The sequence below is a fragment of the Sebastes umbrosus genome, chromosome 20, assembly GCF_015220745.1.
Source record: "Sebastes umbrosus isolate fSebUmb1 chromosome 20, fSebUmb1.pri, whole genome shotgun sequence".
Taxonomy (NCBI): Eukaryota; Metazoa; Chordata; class Actinopteri; order Perciformes; family Sebastidae; genus Sebastes; species Sebastes umbrosus.
Genome location: NC_051288.1, coordinates 20115014 through 20134986, shown reverse-complemented (window position 1 = coordinate 20134986; position 19973 = coordinate 20115014). Strand labels below are relative to the sequence as shown.

General features: G+C 42.5%; 1 protein-coding gene across 16 annotated transcripts in view; it reads right to left on the bottom strand.

Moving 5' to 3' along the window:
• Nucleotides 1-746: 746 nt before the first annotated feature.
• LOC119479481 (calcium/calmodulin-dependent protein kinase type II subunit gamma) overlaps nucleotides 747-19973 on the bottom strand; it is a 46729-nt gene continuing 27502 nt past the window's right edge. For 2 of the 16 annotated variants that reach the window (XM_037755117.1, XM_037755132.1), the window contains exons 13-23: nucleotides 19306-19368; nucleotides 16127-16167; nucleotides 14162-14245; nucleotides 12610-12654; nucleotides 12425-12479; nucleotides 12135-12215; nucleotides 8456-8596; nucleotides 5531-5606; nucleotides 5241-5335; nucleotides 4644-4880; nucleotides 747-3370 (exon numbers count right to left, since the gene is read on the bottom strand). In XM_037755117.1, coding sequence (XP_037611045.1) covers nucleotides 4648-4880; nucleotides 5241-5335; nucleotides 5531-5606; nucleotides 8456-8596; nucleotides 12135-12215; nucleotides 12425-12479; nucleotides 12610-12654; nucleotides 14162-14245; nucleotides 16127-16167; nucleotides 19306-19368 — 914 coding nt within the window. In that variant the 3' untranslated portion in view covers nucleotides 747-3370; nucleotides 4644-4647. The remainder of the gene's footprint in view (nucleotides 3371-4643; nucleotides 4881-5240; nucleotides 5336-5530; nucleotides 5607-8455; nucleotides 8597-12134; nucleotides 12216-12424; nucleotides 12480-12609; nucleotides 12655-14161; nucleotides 14246-16126; nucleotides 16168-19305; nucleotides 19369-19973) is intronic. The other 14 variants (XM_037755118.1, XM_037755119.1, XM_037755121.1 and 11 more) reach the window with 14 other exon arrangements.

Below are 19973 nucleotides of genomic sequence, written 5' to 3'. Positions count from 1 at the left end.
ACGGACAGCAGTGATTGTTTTATCCTGCGTGTGTGTTAATGGCCCTGGAGGATATGCAGCGTTATTCAGGGCTTAATCTGACTTTATGTGATGACAGACAAGTATGGAGGGCAAATACTGTGCCAGCTGTGATGCCGGGTGGTGTTCAGAGCATCCGGCCAACCAACCACAGAAACATGGTCCAGTTTTATGTGTGCTCATTTTACTCGAATCAAAAACCTTTTTCCCTTTAACAGCCGGTATTTTAATGCTAACCTGAGAAAAAACTAGTTTCCTAAAATTGGACAAGAGACTGCATGAGCAGATATTCAGCATGACTAATCAATGTTGCAGTGTTATATAATCAGAAACGTGTGCTGCATATCTCTATTAGCTCCAAATTTGGTGATTTCAGGTTGAGACTCTGCTGATGAAACGTTCTCAAAATCCAGGCTGAACAGATCAAATATGCACAGGCCAAAAAAGGTCTGTCATTTTTGGGGAGACATTTCCTCCAGACAGTATAATAGGTATGCTGCACCAGACAAGCGTGAGAGACGGTTCACAAACCGTGGTGTTAAAAAGCACCGAGGGTAAACACGCAACTGTTTTGGCAGGTCGTTCGGAGCACAGTACCAGGGAACGGATGCCTTTCCAATAAGATATTAATTGGAGGAGGGACAAAAATGTTTCCGCATCACGACAACAACTAAATCAGACATGAAGAGAAGGCGTTGAAGAAAATAAACCAGTCGAGAGAGATAAACCAGTGCTGAAATAGTATTTTTATTAAATACTTTCAAGATCCAAGTTCGAAGAATAACAAAGCTATGATGAAGACCAACTAACACTCAGACAAACACTTGATAGTCGTCAATTCATGGTTGTATTTCATTGTACATCATGATCATGCAAAAAAACTCCAGCATCCATGTGAAGGCTGGGGGGAGAAAGCGCAGCCCAATAGTATATCATTACAACGCAGGGAAAACGCTAACATCGAGGGCCTCATACCAAGCTACGGCTCCTGAATCCTTTTTTTAAAAATTTTGCGTATTTTTTTTTTTTTTTTTTTTCTTTAATCATATATTTTTCATGTCACCTATTCAACATTCTGGATGGAGGATATTCTTATTTCAAAAGATGCAAATATCATATATTAACACTAGGCTCCATCCTTATTCAGGTAGGTACATGGTAGAAATGCGTAACTGAAACATGCATATAACTAGGTCTCCCGCTCTGGTTCAACAGTGTAGGTCACAAAAACCTGCACACCCACACCAACTCTTTCTCTGGCTTTCAAAACTCCTCTCAACTGAGCAGGCACGATTTAAAACCAACTCGGGTAGATAACATTAATAAATAATTTAGTCCTGATCAATCTATGATCACTCAATCTGTAATTTGTGTTTACTTCCTCCCTCTTTTCCCTTTTTTTTTTTTTCTGTGTGCGAGGGAGAGTGCAGAACTCCAGCTTGGCAGATCGGCAAATTACCAAACGACAAGTTAACAGCAACAGCGACGACAACGAAAAAACTCAAACCAGTAACACGGGAACAGAGAAACAACAGAGAGAGGTACAAATAAACATCTCAAGAGCAGGGACTCGTTGGTACACGGAGGAGGAGGAGGGGAGATATCGGAGTGGAGTGGAGGGGGAGGTTCAAGATACGACTGTCGTGGATGGATGGAGACAATTAAGCAGCACAGCAAGGGTGGCACCGTGGTCACACAGCAGTGGTGCAGATATGTTACAAAGCCTAAACACACCACCAGGCGTGCGTGTGTGTGTGCATATGATATGAAGAGACGGCTCACAGCATTGTGGGATCAGGAGTTAAGGACACTATGATGAAGGTCTTCATGTTTAAAAGCTCTTTTTAAGCAAAAGGGGTCAAACTGTACTCCATCAACCTGTTCTTCTATTCCCCGTCTCTAAAAACAGTCTTACGGCCACGGGACTAGAGCTGGTAGCCCACACGAGTGCGTTTATTCATCAATGGTCGAGTTACCAATATTTTAAGGAAGTACTTTAAGGAGGAGAATTAAAAGTAAAATCGGTAAGAAAAATGTTCCTAAACTAGATCGGGGGTCACAGAGGTCGTGGGATGGTTCCCAGATGCACAGGATGAGTGTCTCTTAGATACATGTACATATATTACACTTTTCTACATATATCTATACATACACTGTATTTACACAGTGATTATAAACAAACCAGGCCCTTGCAGAAAGCAGAGAAAAGGAGCGGGAGGGTTAAAAGAGGGAATGGTTTAAGAGGGAGAAAAAAGGAGAGGGCGGGGAGGGGTGAATGAGGGAGAGGCGGCGGGCAAACATGCAAAACGCAGACGCCTTTCCCGGCCCGCGCTCTCCCTCCACTGCATACAGACAACAGAACGTGTTCACACGTTAGCTTTAAACTTGCACAATTAAATCCCTCTTTTTAAAAACTCAGCTGCTTTTAAAAAAAACAAAAAAAAGGAGCCTTGAATATAAGATCAGTCAGACAAAAAAAAAAAAAAAAAGGCTCCGGTTATTCACATGAACGCAAAGGGAACAGGACGCTAAAAACACAACAAAAACACGTAACCTCAAATCAAAAACGCCCCACCCCCCCGCCCGCCCCAATCCCACAACAACACGATTTTCCGTTCGGTCGGAAAAACAAGCACACAAACGAAAACACAAACACATAAAAAGCCTAAAGTTCTACACTTTGGTGCTTCATGTTTTTGATATCAAGTTTCTCTCGTCATCAAGTTCTCTGACTGAGCCGACATGATTTTTTTCCCCCTCTAGAATTCAAGATGGGGAAAATCTCCCTACATCTTTACATCAACGTCCGGGTTACGAGCACAACACTTTCTACCCGGTAATCCCTAGAATGCCAAAACATGTGTCCAAATTCTCAGCTGCTAACCTCACACTCCCTTCTGTTCCTCCCTTATTAGATAGTGAATATAAATGCTTGGTTGGGTTTTGGTGGTTTCTGGTACATCTAGTCATAATTTACACAGCATATTCATAACTCATACTCATAAACTGTCACAAGTTCAACTGTAAATCCTCTCCTCACGCAGGACGTCTCATCTCGCGCGGGCAGAAAAAAGATGGCTGCCATGGGGAGGGATAGAGGGCAAAGACTCGCCCTCCAATCAGGCGCCAGATGCATGCATCATCCCATGGGGGCGGTGTCTTGTGTTCAGCCGGCCCCCAGCAGGTCAAAGGGGGGACAGGATTGGTTGGTATCGTGGAGAGGGATGCGATCTCGCCCGGCCGGGCTCCTGGCACTAGCCAATCCACGCAGAGGACGTGCCTCTTAAACACGCTCGCTGAAAAAAACTGCCCCCCAAAACACACACTCCAGTAGACTGGAGGCTCAGGACCACTGGGTGGGGGGGCGGGGTGGGGAGAGAGGAGGAAACGAGCCTAAATATCAATTATGGGTCAGTTAAGAATAGGGGTGTCACGATTCTCCAAATCCACGATTCCATTTGAACTTTTTTTTCCAGCACTAACTGCTATGCTTTTGTTAGAATTAGAGTCTTGATTCATAAAGATCAACAGATCGTTAGTTTTGTGCCCTTTCATTTACACTTTCAAATTCGTCTTTAAAAAGCTACATACTATCAAGCGTGATATCTAAGGCCATAAGGTCGAATTTTAATTATTTATTTAATATGTAATAATAATTTATTTCACCAGTCGATTGGGGAACAAACTGTTAAAGAACAAAAAGAAGATCCACTAGATGACAGGAGGGAACTATAACAACAGCTTGAGTTGTTCAGAGTTTACGAGGTGCACCTGAATGCACCGTGAAGTCCCCATCGGCGCCCATGGGCTTTACCGTACAAAGCGATGTAGACACACAATCGATTTCAAAGTGGAGATAGAATCGCAGATCCTGCTTTTGACTTTAAAAGGTCAAATTGAAAGCTCATTTTGATCGTGACACCCCTAGTTAAAAACATCTTAATATTTCACTAAAATTAAATTATGTATCTAATTTGTTCAGCGTAGCTGGTAGAGAAGTAGTAAAGTTATCTAAGTCTTACTGGTGCGTGCTGTAACTTAAAGCCACCGAGTGTAGAATTTGTAAGTGATTATAGTAGGGCTGCACAGTTAACTACTACTGTCATTTTCAAATCGCAGGAGGCGCAATATTTGTTAAAGCTGTTATGTGCGTCAAATATGTGTGCCATATCAGATGAAATATTGTGCTGCTGCAGAGATGTCCTGGCCACTACACATCATATTCTACAGACTTAAGAAAACATCTTTGTTTGGTACAGATCCCCACAAAAATCACACCGTAATCATTTTAATATGTTTTGTTGTGTACTGTATGTAAAAATGATCATTCCCTCTAACATCGCAAATCATATCGCAATTGCAATAACAGTCAAAATAATCGCAATTTGATCATTTTCACCATCTTTCAGCCCTAGATTATAGCATCTTTCAAATGATTCTGATAACAGACTTTATTTGTAGAAAGACGAAACAATCTCCGTGAAAGTCTGTGTCCGCGGGTCAGATTTGTGTCTTTTCCGATACTACCACTGGAGGGAACCAGAGTCAAACATTTTTAAATTTCTACACATAGTGGCTTTAAAATGAGTGTGTGAAGCCGTATGTGTGTGTGTGAGATTGAGTACCTGATCACTGTAGTGGTGCAGCAGGCGCTCCTGAGCAATGGAAGTGAACGTTGAGCCACTTGCCATCGCGACGATGCCACACCCTGGTCTCCTCCGATTGGCTGGAACGAGGGCGGCCCGTGGTGTCCACAAACTGTGTGAGCCGGATGTAGGCAATGCACGCGGCATCCTCGCCGATCAGGTGCACGTGCGGGTTGAGCAGAGTGGTGTGCACGGGCTTGCTGTTCTTGCTCAGCACTGGATAAAATAAACAGAGACGGATCGAAAGTCAAATACCAGATAGATGGATGGATTTTGGGGGTTTCTTGTGGGTACCCATAGAACCCATTTTCATTCACATATCTTGAGGTCATGCCAGTGTTTCCTCGCCAAAATTCAGCGTAAATTCATAGCGTTATTTAGTGATCTTTGCGACAAGCTAGCACGACATGGTTGGTACCAATCGATTCTTTAGGTTTTCTAGTTTGATACCAGTATCTTCACTCTAGCTTGAAAAGCCCCACAATAACCTCTGAAAGACAGAATAGCGGCCGTCAGAGTTTTAAGGGGTTAAAATAAACGACTGCACTGTGTTAGTGTGTGCAAGAGCAGACTCACAGTTTTCAAAGTAGAACTTGTGAAAGTCCATGCCCTCCACCAGGTTCCCCAGAGCCTCGGGTTCAAAAGAGGTGAGTCCAGGATCACAAATCCTCCTGACAAAGAGCAACGAGAAAGAAACGGTGAGAAAGTGAAAACGAGTGGGTGAAAAGACATTAGAGACATAAGAGCAGAGAAACTTGAGAAAACAAAGTGCAATAACAAAGACAAGTGTAATGAATCCTGTTAGAACATTACATAGAATATACTTCTTGTAGATATATACGTTATACACATGCAGCTGTACTCACGTGTATGCATCGAAATCTCCATTGTTGATCGCTTCAATCAGCTGCTCCGTTATCTTGATGATCTCCTGTTTACGAGCTACAGAAAGAACAAGAGAGGAGAGAGAAAGAGACAGATGGTAAATGGTGGAGAAGCCAGTTAGGAGGTGAGACAACAATTAACTATGTGGTGGTTTTGCTTGATGACATTTTCTCTCATCACTTCCAGCTCCTGCCTTCCCTTCAGGCTCTCTTCGTCTGTGGCTACAGCTCGACTCTCGTCTTTAACCTCATCACTCGGCTCGAAGCAGCTTCCCAACTGCAGCTCGACCTCATCACTGTCTGTCGCTCTGCTTCTCACCTTCTGCACGACACACAAACTGACTAAACACTCCTCTCTGCTGTGTGAGCACACACTGCCGCCAAAACAAAAAATCCTGCTTGTAAACAAACCAGGCTTAGTCTGACAAAAAAAAAAACTCAACTTAACTCAAGAACCACTTACTAGCTTTTTCTGGAGCTTTGACCTGTTATCATCAACTGTTATCTTGTGACCAACTGAGCACGCTCACCATACTTTCACAGGTTTCTTCACTGAGCCAACTCCATCCACAGTAGGGCTGTGTACTGGCAAGAATATGGCGATACGATGCGTATCATGACACCGGGGCTAACGATTCAATATATTACAATACTGACAGCAAGGCGATATATTGTGATTTTTAAATTTAAAGTGTATAGTATAAAGAACACACCAGAAATAAACCATTTTAAAAATAACAAATTTATACTGCATGCAAAAAACTGCCTTGTTTTTGCCCTAAACTGCATGTGATTATCATAAAGTGGGCATGTCTGTAAAGGGGAGACTTGTGGGTACCCATAGAACCCATTTTCATTCACATATCTGGAGGTCAGAGGTCAAGGGAACCCTGTGAAAATATAGAGATTCCTTAGGTTTTCTAGTTTTATATGATACCAGTATCTTCATTCTAGCTTTAAAACTGAGCCCCTTACAACCACCGAAAGATCAAATAACAGATTTTTAAGAGGTTAATTAAAAATCGATAATGTTTTATGAGAATTGATACAGTTGCGCTAGGGCTGTCAATTGATTAAAACATTTAATCACGGCTAATCACATGATAGTCCATAGTTAATCGCACATTTTTTATCTGTTCAAAATTAACCTTAAAAGGGAGATTTTGTCACGCTTCATTATCGCGTTAACTTTGACAGCCATAAGTATCGCACAACATGATATCACAAAACTTGTGTGTATATTTTCTTACACCCCTAATCAACTGGGCTGCGACTGAAAGCTCCAGAAAAAGTCGCCTTTAAGTTAAGATTTACAAGAATTAAGAACCAACTTTCAAACTAAACTAACTTTTGCAGCTTTCACTTTCAAGACATCGTTCACTTTCTAAAAAAAAAACATGAAGCTCCATTAAAACTAAAATGACATGATATATATTTATATTGTGTTATATTTAAAGCTGCCTCTGACCAGGTTTACTAATAAATAAATAAATAAAACTAATAGTTAATCATGTCAAAAGAGAACATGTTTGTCACATTGCTGTCTCCCACCAAACAAAACCACAATTGTACAAAATTACCCTTAAATCTACCGCCAATCAATACGAGCGAGTATTCTGATGCCTTTTCCACACATTACACACACGATTTAAAACATCAATGAAACCACATGAAAAGATTCAGCTCTACATAACTGGGCCTTCTACAAAAAGCCATCTTCAAAAGAAAAAGCTGGCGATATTCTATATTTTCTTCTCGTCAACAAATCCCATCAAAAAGACCAAAACCAACAATGATCTGATCCTACTGACAAGTATCAAGGCGCGGTCACACATGTGCGAAATTAACAGCCGTACTTAGAGAGCTGTCCACTTGTGATCGGATCACTGAGGAGGCGTGTTTTAATGCCAGCTCTGAACAGGACCATAGACTAGAAAACTCACTGCCCTGTTTTAAATCATCTCTTAAAACGCACTTTTACCGACTACTTTTATTTCATCTGTTCTTGATGTATACTTTTATCCATTATTTTTACTTCTGCTGTTTTATGTTATTTTTATTTGCTGACTGTGTTCTTGTATCTGATTGCTTCTGCTTTCTTTTATTTGTCCTCGTTTGTGAAGCACTTTGTAACGGTAGTTTTGAAAGGTGCTATATAAATAACGTTATTATTGTTGTCCAAAAACTATTAAAAACATCAATGAACATGGAAACTGTAGATCATTTTGACTCAATCCCACATACGCCACCCTGCTGCCTTAAATAAACACTAGAGCACCAAATGTGTATTAATCCGCAGCTGAAAATAATCCCCAATAAATGCATCATTTACTCCTGTTTCAGTCATGTTTTCTGAAAACTACAGTGCCCAGCTGTTTGAGGACTTTGTCTTTTAATAAAAAATTATCTATAAATCTTTGACCCAAGATTTATGTCTTCATTATTGTGTCGTATTACAGACAGGGTAAGGAAGTCAGAAAGTATTGACAGACTGACTAAAACATTGTTGGTTTTGGTCTTTTGATGGGACCGTAAGAAATAAATCAAATAACACCAGTCGTATTCTTTCACAAGTCATTTGACCAAGCGATTAGCCTTATTTTGGAGCCAATATAAAGGAACTCTTTCAAGACCTGAACATGTCTCAAACCAACTGTTATTGATCTGATACATGTGGAGTTATTCGCCTCATTTCAAGTCTTAAAACAGGAGAAAATGAACCCGGAAAGAAGTCAAATTTTTTGTTGAGATTCTCAAGATTTAACACCTGACTAAATGACTTGTTAGGATGAACTTTATCTGCAGGCTGCTTTCTTCATTGCTGAGAAAACTGCCATTTCAGAGACGTTTTTAAGTGAGTAGACGGCAAGGAAAGCTGAAGTCAGTTAGTCAAGACTGTGTTCTTACTCTGCTTAGTGTTGCTTATAGCAGCGACAGTGTTGCTCCCTAGTGGAGCGGCAGGCATGGAGGACTGTGAGAGCTCAGAGTCAGGGCAGGAGCTGTTGCCCGTGCTGTTCCATGCCATGCGCTTTACGTCATGCGGTGGAACTGAAACACACAACGGATGGTCAACAAACACAAAAAAGACATGGGTGGATGACGAGGTGACAGAAACGTACATGTGATCACCCACACACACACAACATGCACACACATACACGCTCATGCAGTAAAACAAGTGACAAACGGGTTAGTGTTTGATAAAATGAGTAGGTCCGAGCGATTGATCTAATTTTATTTTCAATTACGAGTTCGGCTTCCAACGATTATGAAATCAACATAAAACGATTATTGTGCAGCATTCCGTTTTGTTATGATCTCTAGTTTTGTCTGTTATAATACAGCACACCCCTTTCCTTTATAGCAGCGCGTTTTCGCCTCGCTCGGCGGGTCAGGGACGGCCACTTCCCCCGGTGCTGGCTGGCCCTCGCCGGGCACATTTCCCCCCCGTTGCAGTGTGCTGCAACCGGCTTTAGGTCGGCTTGGAAATGCCCGGGGTGAAAGTGGCTCTCTATATGGTGGGCGAATGAGGAAAAAGTACCAAGCAATAACAGATTTTAACATGTCAAAGATTAGCACAATTCATAGTATATTTGTGTACGTATATAGAGCCTATATTGAACACCCTTTTCCTGCCTTTTAGTAAGAGATGTTGTGAATGGGGAAATAGAGTGATTTAATATGACGTTTGTGTCTGACCGGGAGCTTTACAGCACCCCTTGCCCTGACCTCGCCGCTGCCCAGGGTCGTTGACTGAATGCTTGCTGTGCCCTCCCTGCGTGGAGGGACGGGGCCCCGATTGTCCTGTACGTACATCAGGGGTCTGCGGCGATGTCAGCAACCCGCACGACCCGTCTTGAAACACAAATCAAGGGCTGTCCCGAATACCATTGTTTTGGGACTTCAAAGCTTCAATGAGAAATATTTGAAGCTAATTGAAGATTCGCAATGCGGTGCGGTGCGGTGCGGTGCGGCAGGCAGGCTGACATGTTGTTCTGTCTGTCTCCATCTCCCCCGTTTAAGTGCCGCACTACTGTACACAAACAAACAGCGATATCCGCCGAATAACTAAAAAATAATTAATGTTGAATATGAAGAATGAATAACGTTGTGGGATTATTCCTTATTTCATGGGATATTTGGGGATTTATACTTTATTACCACATATTTGTATAAAAACAAAACAAAAAAAACGAAGGATTCTAATATTGATTTGGAGGTCGATTACCATGGCAACGGTCAAAGCTTCGAAGCATTCAGGTCAACCCTACACGAACCCCGTCTCGTTTGCCATGCTTTGTGGGTGTGACTTTTTTGCCGTGTCATCACCATTCATATCTATACAACAAGTTTAAGATTAAATTGTTGATTAAAGCACAAAGTTCTTCACAGATCTAGTCTCTTAATTTTGCTCTCAAAGTGCGCCAGATTGATGCGACTTTAAAATGTACAAAATTGTATTTCTAAATACATGATGAGTAATCGTCGTGATCTCAATATTGACTAAAACAACTGCGTTTTTTGTCATAATGGAGCAGCCCTAAAATTAGTGAGAAATTAACACAAAGAGTTAGTGTGGGTTTATGACAGGCATGCAGATGGGTAACATGAGTACAGGGTGGCAGCTGGAAGCGAGATCAGCACAGCTCTGGTTGTGATGCTGCGTGATGTGGAAGTCATTTAACTGCCTGCTCTGCTCACATCAACTCTGCTCTTAATGCTCATATACATTAACAAAGCCTCGTCTGATGAGCTGCAGCTCCCAGCAGACAAAGAGGATCGAAAGCCATTGTTTGTTATTAGCTCATGTTATGCCTGTGGGGAAACTTAGCATGTTCAGGAAGGAAGGTGGGAGTGGAGGAAGGATACAGGAGAGGACTAAAGAGGAAGAGGAGATCTCCTTTAGTGCAGGTGTGTCTGACCAGAGCGGGAGGACAGGAGGTCAAGAGACGAGAGGAGAGATTAGAGTGTAGAGGGGCAAAGAGGCGAGATAACGACGGTGTATTAGAGAGAAATGGAAATTAGAGAGGAGATTAAAGAACATAACAGAGAATAAAGCATCAGAGTAGGAGGAGGGATGGAGGAGAAAATGTGAGGACAAAGAGGAACCTGATGCTCTACGGTGTGTGCACGGTTCCAGTAAAGTCAGACAGGCCTGTCAGACTGGGAGGCTGGTTTAGGACACGCAACTGCAAGGTAAGCAAGGCTTCCTCCAGCTGGAGCCGCCACATTAGGAGGACAAGGGGATAGATGCAGTGATCACCAAGAAACACACACACACGCACACACACACACGCTCTCACACACACAGATTTCAGGGTTCCCACAGTGGCCCTGATGGAGAACTCAACAGCTTTTTTTCATGACATTCCATAATTAGGTCAAAGTGCCTCTGTGACCTATAAAATTAGTCCCTGCTGGGTTTGCTGTTTTTTTTTTAAAAGTTTGTTCTGAGCACAGTGAAGTTTAAGTTCAGCTGGTGAGGCAGTTGAGCTGCAGCACACAATATATTACAGTATTAATGGATATACACGGCAGGAAATGACCGTCTGCAATCAGTGTGTAAAACAAAGTTGTAAAATGCCTTCTAGTAATGCATCCGTTAAAGGAATATTCCCGTTTATTACATCCTGGGTCGTGTTTTTGTAGTTTTGGCCTCTTGGTTACGATAACATTGCACTCAAAGTAACTGCTTGGATCTGCAAACACTGAGACAGATAATCATATATGATGTAAACTAGGGATTTATTAATCCAGCTGGTATCACGGCTGATACAGGCCTTATTGAGCAGATCGGGTGTCAAAGACCTTGACCAATCCACAATAACTATAATTACGGCGTTATTGGCATTATAAAATTCAGTTACATTCATAAAGGCAGGCTGCAACTTCAGATTTTAGTGCCACAGCAGTCCCTGGCCTCATTCTACCGTTCAATGACTTACAGACAGTGTGGTTTAGATTTTACATTTGGGAAAACTGGTGTCGGATCGGGAATCATTATTAGTAGATATCCTGAATTGAGGTACCGCGAGAGAAGTGTGCTGACTTGACTATGACTTGCCCAAAACGGCATGTGATTATCATAAAGTGGGCATGTCTGTAAAGGGGAGACTCGTGGGTACCCATAGAACCCATTTTCATTCACGTATCTTGAGGTCAGAGGTCAAAGGGACCCATTTCTTGTGACTTTTTAGTGATCCAGATCTCAGCAATTAACTTGGTGAGTACAATGTTGTTACTACCAACTGGAATGATGTGCAAAACTACCAAAAATACAACCGGAATCATCCTTTAAATCAAATCAATACCAATATCAAATTCTATGATGTTCCCTGAGCTTCTCTTAAGAGTATTCAAAATTTAAAAACATAAATATCAACAATATTCCACAAATTTTAAAACCAGTGGGAACCCTCAAAAAAAGCTTGGTGGATCAGAGTGAGGGGGCTCAAAGATGTAAGATTGCCAGTGACTACAAAAAGCCAGGGTGGGAGTGGGGGGGTGGGTGGTTGGGTGGGAGTGGGGGTGTTAGGTCCTTGCCAGTGGCGACCGTATAGCTTCTGGTTGCCATGGATAAACTTACTGGCAGGTGAGCTTTGAGGTGAGGGCAGAAGTGGGGGCATCTCCTCTGTGACGCTGCTCTGACTCAGCGCCGAACTGTCCGCTAGAACACACACACAAAACGCAGCCAGACACACGATAAATACACACATACACACACCACGGGCAGACAGTCAAGAGTGTGAGAGACACGTGTCATATCTCAGCACACCTGCCAGTCACTACAGTCAAATACACACACTTCACTAGATGGGAGACAGAGAAAGAGAGAGTGGATAAGAACAGGAAAAGGGGACTAAAACACTTGAGTACCTTTCCTACCTTTCATTTCTTCCTCGTCGTTGGTGGCGTTGCTCTCTGTTGATCCCTGGAGTGCGGAGAGAGACGAACAGAAGGACACTGAAATTAACACAGCCAGCTTTGAGGTCCAACGGGCCTGAGACTGGAGCAGCTGGGTGATGCTCGGGCTTTCAGACAGACACAGACACACATCTCACCTTGACTCCATCAGGAGGGTTGTGCACCACTGTGCTCTGAGATTCCTGCGATGCAGAACAGAACAGTGAGTCCATCACATCAGAACCCTGAACCAGTGCCTCTCAACTGGATTTAAACTGGGCCCCATAATCCACCTCAGCCATGGGGTCGTAACCTAACACTACATCTCATTCATAGTTTGCATAAAAAAATTGACAATAAAGTAATCATCAAGATTGTTGCAGATTAATTTCTGTTTATCGACTTTCGTTGGAATCGTATTGTGATGATATCATATTGGGCCATAAAATTGTTTGCGCTAAATTAATGACATTTTGAAGAATTTTTTTTATTAGAAGCTAAGAAAATTAGCATTTTGTTTTCAGTTTTATCTAGGGCTACAACTAACAATTATTTTAATCATCGATTAGTCTGCCAATATTATTCAAGATTTCGATAACCCATTTGGTCTACAAAAGGTCACATTTTCTCACAATTCCAGTTTCCTTGTGTCCAATGTGACGTCTTCAAATGCCTTGTTTTATCCAACTAACAGATATTCAGTTTAAGATTAAACAACAGAGAAAAGCAGCAAATCTTCACATAAGAGAAGCTGCAACCACAGAACGGATAGTATTTTTCATTCATTGATTAAAACCTTGAGTTTAACGGCTAATCGATAATCTTAATAGTTGCTGATTAATTCTTTTGTCTATAGACTAATTCTTTGCATTAAACATTAATATATATATGTGTGTGTGTGTTTTTGCATATATTTGCCACAACATACAAAATCTATTATAAAATATTCTAATTATTCTCACCCAGGCTTACCCATGGCCTACTTTGGGGTCCTGCACCACCAGTTGAGAAGCACTTTACCAGACCAAACATTGTATTATGTAACCACACCGGCGTAAGATTTATAATATGTAATGCATGCTAGTAAAGCGTCTTAAAAATCACAACATGCTTGTACTGGATGAGAGCACGATAGATAGAAGTTTGGCAGTATGGTAAGGATGTCAATGGGGATGTTAATGGTGGCAAGATGATCAGGTTAGACTGAGAGAGATGGTTGGATGTTAGATGGTTGCAAGGCGGTGTTGACTTTAGAGAGAAAGGTTAAGGGATAGCTGGTTAAGCATGGGGGGTGGGGGGGAAGCGAATACCACAGAGGCCATCACAGGATAACTTACACTTAGATATCAGCTAAACCAGGACTCTAAAGTTCTCTGTGCTGCCACTTTAGAGGCATATAATCAATGCATAAAAGGTGCACATGTGCAGCCGGAGATTCAAAGTAATGATGAGCATTTTTAATCATTTCCAAAATGTTTGATATATTCAGGAACACATGTGCACCTTAGGGGTGGGGGGGGGGTAAAATGACCAGAGGATGGGTACTGCTGGGACAGTGAAACATCTCCTGGGTGGTAGATGAAGGATGACAAGCAGCGACTATGACGATGGAGGGTGAGGCACGACGGGCTACTATGCAACTACTTGGGGGCGGAGGAAGGGGGGGGAGGTTAAGAGGCGGGGAACCGACACTGCGGCGGACTACTGTACCATCTGGGCGTTGGTTGCCATGTTGGTGTCTTTCAGGGCATTGATGGCGCTCACTATACTGTTCTTACTGTTGTTGGTAGAAGGCTGGGACGAGAACGCAAACACTCAACGTTACACACACATACACACACGCACACACAGATGCATTAGAATTATACGCCTTTTAGGGAATGGGGCTAATGTTGGTGGTGGCTCCCGGGCTGTTGAGAGCTAACAGGGTAAATGAGAGGGTGAGTGCCACAGAATGGCCTCTAGATCATCCTTTTAACTGCCTCACTAACTCTCTATGCCTCCGCCACTTAACTGCACAGAGAGACCCCTGGGGCAGGGGAGAAAGAGAGGGAGGCAGGAGGCAGGAGGAGGAGAGGGGAGGGAGATGCTTAATGGCAGCAGAGAATGATGGAGACTGCTCGGAAAAGAGAGCAGTGAACCTCTGACTGAGACTAAAGGTGAGAGAATAAAAACCAACATAGCAAAAGTGATAATTAGTAGGGCTGTAAAATCAATTAAAATAGTTAATCGTGATTAATCACACTTTTTTTTTTACACAGTATATACTAATCTTTAAAATATACTGTCTTGCAGTAGGTATGCAGGAAATACACCACTTATTTATACTAACAGGTAATGATGATACAATGCAATACTTAAAGAGACAGCAACATTTTACGCTCTAAATATTTTTAAGATTTTTCCTTAGCGGTGAGCAGCTCATCCGTTTCCTTTGTGCACTGCATTGTGGGAGAATAGCGTCTGCCAACAGTGCACTCAAAAATCAAGAGTTTTTCAGTGTTTTAAGTATAACTGTCACTTTCACAAGGCGAGCAATCTACCTACTCAAAACCGGCTCAGAATTATTATGTACAGTAGTATAGAATTGGGACACAGCTTATGCTTTTAAGCTTGTTTTTGTAATCGCAAATTAATCACATTTTGTATCTGTTCAAAATGTACCTTAAAGAGAGATTTGTCAAGTATTTTTTACTCTTATCAACATGGTAGTGGCAAATATGCTGCTTTATGCAAATGTATCTATATATTTATTATTGGAAATCAATTAACAAAACAAATCAATGACATATATTGTCCAGAAACCCTCACAGGTACTGCATTTAGCATAAAAAATATGCTCAAATCATAACATGGCAAACTGCAGCCCAACAGGCAACAACAGCTGTCAGTGTGTCAGTGTGCTGACTTGACTAAGACTTGCCCAAAACTGCATGTGATTATCATAAAGTGGGCATGTCTTTAAAGGGGAGACTCGTGGGTACCCATAGAACCCATTTTCATTCACATATCTTGAGGTCAGAGGTCAAGGGACCCCTTTGAAAATGGCCATGTCAGTTATTCCTCGCCAAAACTTGGCGCAAGTTTGGAGCGTTATTTCACTTCCTTCCCGACAAGCCAGTAAGACATGGTTGGTACCAATGGATTCATTAGGTTTTTTAGTTTCATAAGATGCCAGTATCTACACACTAGCTTTAAAACCCGCTACAACCTAAGAAAGATTGATTGCGTTGAAGAAATTAGTCGCGTTAAAACAAATTTGCGAAATTATCGCGTTAACTTTGACAGCCCTAATAATTATACATAAAAATGTGACTGAAACTGGGGAAAAAAGCAATCAAACAGAGTTTCTCAAACTTGTGGATGGGACGACAGGAATTCTGGGATCTAAAAACAGGCCACAGAAGGTTGAGAAACCCTGAAGTGGAGCATAATCCCCTATAGAAGTGAACGGGGAATTTGAGCCAAAAAACAAAAACTCTGGAAAAACCTTGAAAAAATACAAACATTACTGTGTGAAAAAGATATTCCTCGATATAATATAAGGAGGAGAAAGTGAGCTTGAGATTCACTGACAGGTACAGGAAATGAACAGAAGGCAAAAAAGGGGGTCAGCTAATAGAGGAGAGACAGGACACAGTTTTGTAGGGCAGAGAGGTGACGAGACAACCTTACCTTAGCAGATTCGGACTTCTTGTTGAGTAAACTTTTGCATGCTGTAAAAAATAAATAATAAAGGATGAAAAGGGAGAGAAACAGGTACAAGTTTTACTGTTGACGACAGCATCCATGGCAATCCCTACGGCTCTTTTTCAGCTTTTATAGAAATCTGCAAACTGAGCAAAAATCTGGATCTAAATTTTGTCATATCTTTGAAACCCCAATAGCTGAGCTTTTATGCTAAAGTAAGTCTAGATGTTCCCAAAGAATAACATGCATTTAATGGATTTCTTGAGCATTTTTTTCCCTTGGCTGTACAAGCTGCTACACTCTGCAAAACCCATTCGCATCATAATCCATTCATTGCCATCTGGGGAAAAAAAAAAGAGAAACCTGAGAGCAAAGTAAACTTCCTAAATCCATTTCCTGTCTGTAAGACCCCAGCAGATCTAAAAAGAGAGTGATGGTCAGACTCAAACTGCCGCCAGGACTGACGACGATGATGAGCTAGGTTAATGTAAATCATTGATTTCCTTTAAGGGCCCCAGTCACTTTTCCTCTCAGTCTAAAGCTCTCAACTGTCTGTTGCTTCCTTTTCTCTCATTTTCTACTGACACACACAGGTTTCCAAAAAATCTTATCATCTTGTGTTTCTTACCTTCCAATAAGAAATGGGAGAGGGAAAGATGGGGGAAGAGAGGGGGAGGGTTGAAAGAGAGGGCTTAGTATTTCAATACAAGAGAGTGGAGATAAGGGGCACAGCATTTACAGCAGCAAACAATATCAAGTGACAACTCATGCTCCTTAATCTTGGCTGTTGCGTCGATATGCAGCTTCTATCTTGGCATGGCCATGCAGCATCCAAAGGAAAAAAAAATAAAAATACATAAAAAAAGAAAAGTTTTCATTCCTTAACCAGAGAAAGGAGAGCTGATTGTTCAGAACATCTGCTCTTAATTCGGCTAAATCATCTAACCAAAACAGCCATCGGGGTGCTAATTGTGACAACATGGGACCACCATGTTCACATGCTCTCTAGATCCGTCCTTCGCTTCCTCCTCCTCCTACTCAAGAGAACGATTTCACATGACAGGATGGGTGAAGTCAAGATGACCCTCAGTAGGAGGGCTGCACCACTCAAGCAACATACCAGCTCGATGATGAACAGGGAAGGACGGATTAGAGAGCATCTGAAGTTGTATCTCCCGGGAACATTTTACAGGATACACTATATAACCACACAGGACACCCACATGCAAGGCAAACACCTCTCTAGATACATACAGAAATGCTTCAGAACGCACATTTCTGTCACATTTTGCTATAAAGCTCAACAGTGCTAAACGGCTTCGGAAGTGAATTTCCCATTCATTCACACCATTGACGTTTCAGAGAGTTTTGACGTATTTTGGTAGGCCGATCAGGAAGTTAGCATCGCCTTGGTTCCCTCGACAAAAAGCCAACAGGATTTTTCCATTGGTTTTTGGATGATTGCAGAAAATAAGCTCTGTGGCTTACATGTTTTGTTCAGCAGGATAATCTCCACAAACAAACACCACGTTTATGATTTTGAAGCGCGAATGCAATCAGAAGTAAAAAGCTAACGTTAGGCTATAAACGAACTACACCACGGTCGCATGAACGAGAGTATACACATAACGGCTAACAATCAAATCCGCGATTCAGAACATGAATGGGATTTTCACTTCTCACTGTTGAGCTCTATAATGTCATTAAAAAGGGAACATTATGAGCAAACTGCTAAGCCTCGCTGCAGCCACTCTACAGAGATGTGCAATGAAAGCAGTTACAGTAAAAACAACAACACCAGGATTTTACAACGATGAGTGACATCATCAGAGGACCAAAAGAGTTGGACGATTAAAAAGGAGATCTGAAGAGTCCAATCTGGAGTGATGATGTCACACATGAGATTCACGAAAACTTACAAAAGAGGCAACTTGGTCCAGTCTGTGTGAGGAAGCCCGCATTCGGAGGGCTCTAGCTGACAATCAAACCACCACAAACACCCCGAATCTCAGCGCATCAAATCACACATACCAGGAGTAACCACTGAGGTCATCTCCCCTTTCGCACGTCACCTTTAGCCTACCTACACACAGGTCCTAGTTACCTATGGAGAGATTTACATACACTGTAGATGCAAACAAGATTTTCCCGTCTGAGAAAGGCGACAAGAAATCCAGTTTGCTCCACACTGTCTGTTTCTACTCAATCCATGGAGCCACCATCGGAATCGCCGACCTTCACCACCCATCCCCACCCAGCAGGATGAGAGCTGAGGCTGATTTTAGTACTTTCAAAACAAAAGGAATCCATCCCTCAGTTCATGGACAATTAAGTGACATAATTTGACTAACTTGTGGCATTCCTTTGAGGTGGCACAGAGACTTTTTTTTGAATGTACTAAAACAGACCTCAGGAGGGGGAAGATGAGACGTGGGATGCCTTTAACCTCAAGGGATTCATCAGGAAGGCTGCACAACGGTGATGGTTTCAACAGTTGGCTCCGGTAGCAGCGGCAAAGGCAGCACTCCCATCCTCCGTCTCAGTCTAAACCTCTCCCCCCACAGCTCCTCAACATCCGCCTTTCCCCTCCCCTTCCCACCAGACCCAGGTTCGACGATGGCAGCACGCCAACCCAGCTCTTGCCGGCCCCCTGCAGTGTCAGTTCCCTGCCCCAGAAATACATGCCCCTCCTCATCCCCTGCCCCAGTCCGCCCTGTGCTCATCCTCACAGCCCCGGCCGGGGGGAGAGCACAGGAGCGTATGGGGTCAGCAGGAAGTCAGGATGGAGCTTGCTAGAAGTGATGACATATCTAATATGGAAAATGGAATGGGGGTTACAAGGTTGAAGCTGAGTGGTGGTGAGGTGTAAATGTATAAAAGCACTTTAGAGTGCAGGTTGAACTGAATCGCTTAAGTGATGCTGATGTGCATGAGTGTGTGCATTAAATGTGATATCTTTGCATTACAGCAAAGACAACAACCCTCTATAAAGACCCTTAATTAACAATTTACATGCATATGTGTGTGAATGTTGATGAAGATGCTGGCAGAGGCTGCATGCAGGAGTTTGGGGGGTGGTAATGGGGTTCCCACCCTGTACTATGAACCAAAGGCAGTAAGCTGTGTGTGAAGAGGAAGTGGATGGGCGTGTCTCTGGGACGTACCTTCCTGAGCCAGTGAGGCCGTGGAGGAGGCGGCAGCAGCAGAGTTGGTATGCTGCCGGCCCACTATTGGACAGAAATGCTACAGTTGGGAGGGCTTATACAAATTAGGCAGCTCTATCTCACGCTGTTCAACCGTGGGCCTAGAGAGCTACAGGGTGTGCTGGCTGCAGCCCAGACTCATCACAAGGTTTGATAGGAACGGGCTAAAGCGAAGACGTGCACCCCTGTGGTTCCCTAGGCCCAGGGTTGAAATCATTAGCCATCGACTGGCCAATTACTTAGAGGCTGAGAACAAAGCTTGAACGAAAACAAATCACTCTCAGCAGACGGAGATAAAAAAAAACACAGAATCTTAGCAGTCGCCTTGCCCCCAACATAAAAAATCTCATAAAAGTCTAGGCTTCCCTCTCTCAAACATGCAAACGCTCCACGGGCAGCAGAAAAGAGACACACACACACGCACACACACACACACAAACACACAGGGAGAGAAACATTAGCATGAACATAACTGGCGCCCACATATGCATGAAAGAATATCACATATTAGCCTGCTCACATACATCAGGATGAATCATTATCAATACATTGCTTCTACCATGACTCCAAGGAGCTTCATGTTTCAAATCAGTTTTAATGTTGTAAGCAAGTAAACTCCTGTGCACAAA